The sequence below is a fragment of the Scomber japonicus genome, chromosome 15 (assembly GCF_027409825.1).
Source record: "Scomber japonicus isolate fScoJap1 chromosome 15, fScoJap1.pri, whole genome shotgun sequence".
In the NCBI taxonomy this organism is placed as follows: domain Eukaryota; kingdom Metazoa; phylum Chordata; class Actinopteri; order Scombriformes; family Scombridae; genus Scomber; species Scomber japonicus.
The window spans coordinates 25,855,697-25,859,765 of record NC_070592.1 but is presented as its reverse complement, the minus strand read 5'-3'; the positions used below and the strand labels follow the sequence as shown (position 1 = coordinate 25,859,765).

Here is a 4,069-nt window from a genome sequence, read left to right as displayed (position 1 = left end):
CACTGTAAAGACTTGACTGCACCTCTCGGAGTGTGTGTGAATTTACTGCTGCTGCTTTGACACATCTGTACTTCAGATTCCAGAAACAAAGGATGATGATGGCTTCCTTCACATGCAAGATACTGACTCTGTTCTTCATCATTTGTCTGACTCTACAAGATGGTGAGCAACTCTTTTTTTAATTTATTGTGATTTTTGGAAATTTTATGATTTTTTTTTTTTTAACTTCTTCTATAGATGTTTGTGGAAATCAGAAATAAAATAAAATTGCAATAATTTGGCTTAATGAAGGTTTAAAGATAAGGGTCAAGTTATAGTTTCATGTTAACCAAAATGTGAAACTTTACATTAAGTATGGCAGAGTTCAAGTCACCACAGAAAGTGGAGCAGGGACCGGGCTCTATGCCCAGACTATATTACCCTTTGATAAGTAACCCACCCTTTTATTGAAGAGTAATCACATTATTGCCCTAGCATTATTGATACAACAAATTTTGAATAGCTTGCAGGAGTGTTTGACTTGGAATATGATCCGTGATTCATAAATATGTCCCACTATTAATCATGCGCTGCTGGGTGTTAGCCCGCCAAGTGGATTTGTTTGTTTCTACATATGACAATCAGTAACTGCACAGTCATACTGCAAAGGATTAGTTGGCACTTTTTAATCTCTGGATCCTTTGTGTTTTTAAAGGTTGTGGACTCCCATTATCAGCCCAGGCAGAGCTGCCAACTCAGGCTTCAAATCAACACCGTGTCAGGACCAAACGCTGCTCCTGCAACAGCTGGGATGATAAAGAATGCATCTACTTCTGTCACCTGGATATTATCTGGGTTAACACGCCAAGGTGAGGCCGCAGGCATACACCAAGAGAACTCCATTTGGGACTAGATATGAAGATTGTTATTTAGTGACACACCCTAAACCCTAAGCCAAACCTCAAAACTTCAACAGAATTTAAGCATCTAAGTTGTCCACATACTTTCACCTGCTTTTTCATTAAAACTTTTGGTTTCCTTTTTCAGTAAACTCATTCCTTACGGTCTGGGAAGTCCCTTGTCTCGTCGCCGCCGTTCAACCGAGCGTTGCGAATGTGCCAACACAGCCGACAAAATCTGCTCCAACTTCTGCCATAAAAGGTGAGCGTGCCCTCCTCCTTGTACCTACCCATCTGATCGTTCAGCAAAGCATCCTTCTCATCCCTCTTTAGATGTCAGATAGTAGTTTCTGTTTCTTGCTCCAGTAGCAGTCAAGTGTGACAAGCATGTAGAGTATGTTGATGTAGGACAAGTCAGGAAGAAGGCAAAGTGATGAAGTCTGTGATAGTGTTGCTACAGTATGGGGGTAGTCGTCACAATGCGGAGAACCATGGAGGCCTTCAAAGAATTCATGATGGTTTATTAGAAGTGCTGCTATTTTTAGGCAGTTATTTTTTATTCTGCTCAAGGGAATGTTTGTTGTGTCTTTGACTTATTGCGGTAATGAAACCACCAGAACAGATTAGCCATCGTCTCAGGTGTTATCCCATTGGTGTTTTTTAAGGCACAACCTGCATTCCTGCCTATAAGGCATGTCAAATATATTAGTTTGGAACTCTGAGGAAATTGCTTAGTCGACTATGAACTCATTGGGGTTTTATTTGTTTTATGGGACAGGGCGTTGCCATATATGACTTTATTAAATAATAGGCAAATAGGAAATATGGGAAAAGAGATGGGTATGACAGGCAACACAGGTCCGTAGCCAGTATGAAACCAGGGACATTGCATTTATGTGGAATGTGTAGTGACCATTCTCTTCCTGAACTCATTTTGTTCAAGGTTTAATTCCCTTAAGTATGGAAGAGTTGTGACCTAATTTTAATATTTTTGTTCTATCTGTCCACAGCTCAGAGAATACTAAAGATGATGTCGTGAGCCCATCGATACAATCTACAAACACAAACAGCAACAAATTGCTGACATCTCTCAGGTAAATGAAAAAGAATTTACAGATCATCCTTTATCTCCATATTGTGCTGTGTTTGATGGTCATCTCGAAGACATCTGAATCACCTCTTACCTTGTCTTTCATTTTTTCCTACAGATCCGTGGTCAACTCCAACATGGCAATTGCAAACACGATTCTGTCATCCAAGGAGAACCTGGCTGGAGTCAACAGACTAAAGAGTCGAACAAGGAGGTAGAGGGCTGAGTGACGATGAGAAGCAGTTCAACCTGTACAAGAGTTTGGAGACTCCTCCAGCTGCCTTCAATGTCAGCACCTCAGTTCTTGAAAAATATCAAGACCGTGACCAATGTAGGGTTGCAGAAGTGGAAAGATGAAAGGCAAAGCAGTCAGCGGATCAAGCATTTGATTGACGTGATGGCTTCGGAAGACCGACAACCCCACAAAACAGAAACCCTACAGCAGGAGAAATGATGGGATGAGTCATTTCTTGAACTCTTCTTGAACTTTTCTGAACTTAATAAGTGTCTGCATATGCCAAAGACATAGAAACTGACTTTGGGAATAGCTGGCAACCATATCAACGAAGGTTGTTATGACTAATCAGCAAGCAGTTGATTTGACACATCTAAATGGATAGTTTAAGTTCAATGAGGATTACACACTCAAGATTCATATCAACTCTGTAATTAGTTGGAAAACCATTTGTCAATGTCTATGGAACTATTCTACCATTGTCAATCTTTGGTTTGGTTAAATATTCCTCTGTATCAGAGCAGTCCTACCTAATATTTAGGGCAAACTAGCAAAAAGCTTTTTAATTATCAGGCAGTACTTACAAACGGCAGCTAGTTCACTCCTGACACACATTGCCTCAGTGAAATGAAGGTCATTTCTTTGGGATTTATCTCCCGAACAATTTGCTGGAGTCCATTTATACAATGCCATTGTCAGTTCTTCACAAACACACACACACACACACACACACACACACACACACACACACACACACACACAGTATACAGTACTTTTACCAGCATAACAGCTACAGTAGGTCTATTGTGTTGGCTCAAGTGTTTATTGCATAGCTCCTGTTTAATGTTTTCATTGAAGATCAGCCAGGGGGCTCCAATGACGCAGAGCTTGCCAAAAACACAACAATTGTTTTCCTTCTGTAACAAAATGTTCACTTAATTCCTCTGTAATTAACCGCTGGGAAATTATGGCTCTCCACTTGTGTTATGCACTTCAAAAGCTATTTATCTGTGGCCTGCTCTTTTTATGTGTCAACATGAGCTGATGGACACATGGAAACATAAACCTTCATTATAACTCAGAGATATTCACCTTTTTAATTATTTCAGTGCTGTATATGATGGATGGTTTACCAGCTTAGATGTTTACTGTTGGTTGTTAAATGAGAGCAATTATTGTAAATAGGATAATTTATTTATTCTCTAACTTATTCGGGGATATATTTATATTTGTATGAATGATACACTGACAAAATAAAATGCAAAAAAACCCCAATCTTTTTCAGAACTGTGTTTTCATTATATGATTCACTGGATGTTCGGTTGCAAAGTTTCATGTCCCTCCAAATGCCTTTTGATGTACAGTGCTCATTATTATTTAAACTTGACAGCCTGTACCAACATAGAAAACAAAAAAATGATGACAAAGTTCCTGAAGGGCTCAATGTTTCATCACTTTTCTTTTGAATAACTATTTGTGGAAGAAATTGTGTAATTCTTGAAGAGTCTGAGATTGATGGTGTTTAGCAACACATACTGCCACACATGTGAAATAAGTGTAGGACTATTAAAAAATGTATACCTGACAGATTTAAACAAAGGAATATTCTGAGTTGTTTAGTTTTCGGGTATAAAACCACCCTCCCTAGATTTGGATAAAGTATAGTTAAGGGAGTGCACAATAGGAGAGGAAACAGGTTTGACTTTTAAGAAGTGGTTTATATCATCATAGTCTGTAGCAGAGCTATAACCGTGATTGAGTCATAGTCAAGTTTCACTGTAATCTACCACTTCAAAAGTGCAGAATATTAGATTTTCAAACATTCCATTGGACACTTACATATTGGTGACAACAGAAAAGTGTCAG

At 38.9% G+C, this 4,069-nt stretch overlaps 1 protein-coding gene across 1 annotated transcript; it reads left to right on the top strand.

Annotated features, from left to right (window-relative positions):
• edn2 (endothelin 2) lies at positions 1 to 2,391 on the top strand. The gene is made up of 5 exons (XM_053334558.1): positions 1 to 162; positions 695 to 848; positions 1,027 to 1,140; positions 1,889 to 1,972; positions 2,087 to 2,391. Exons 1-5 carry the CDS (start codon positions 93 to 95, stop codon positions 2,184 to 2,186), a joined length of 522 nt encoding a protein of 173 aa, XP_053190533.1. The 5' UTR covers positions 1 to 92; the 3' UTR covers positions 2,187 to 2,391.
• The last annotated feature ends 1,678 nt before the right edge of the window (positions 2,392 to 4,069 follow it).

Excerpts from the sequence above, each read along its gene's own strand:
- edn2 (XM_053334558.1), top strand. The coding sequence starts at position 93 with ATGATGATGGCTTCCTTCACATGCAAGATACTGACTCTGTTCTTCATC. Across the intron at positions 163-694 it reads TTGTCTGACTCTACAAGATG|GTTGTGGACTCCCATTATCA; the intron begins GTGAGCAACTCT and ends GTGTTTTTAAAG. Across the intron at positions 1,973-2,086 it reads AAATTGCTGACATCTCTCAG|ATCCGTGGTCAACTCCAACA; the intron begins GTAAATGAAAAA and ends TTTTTCCTACAG.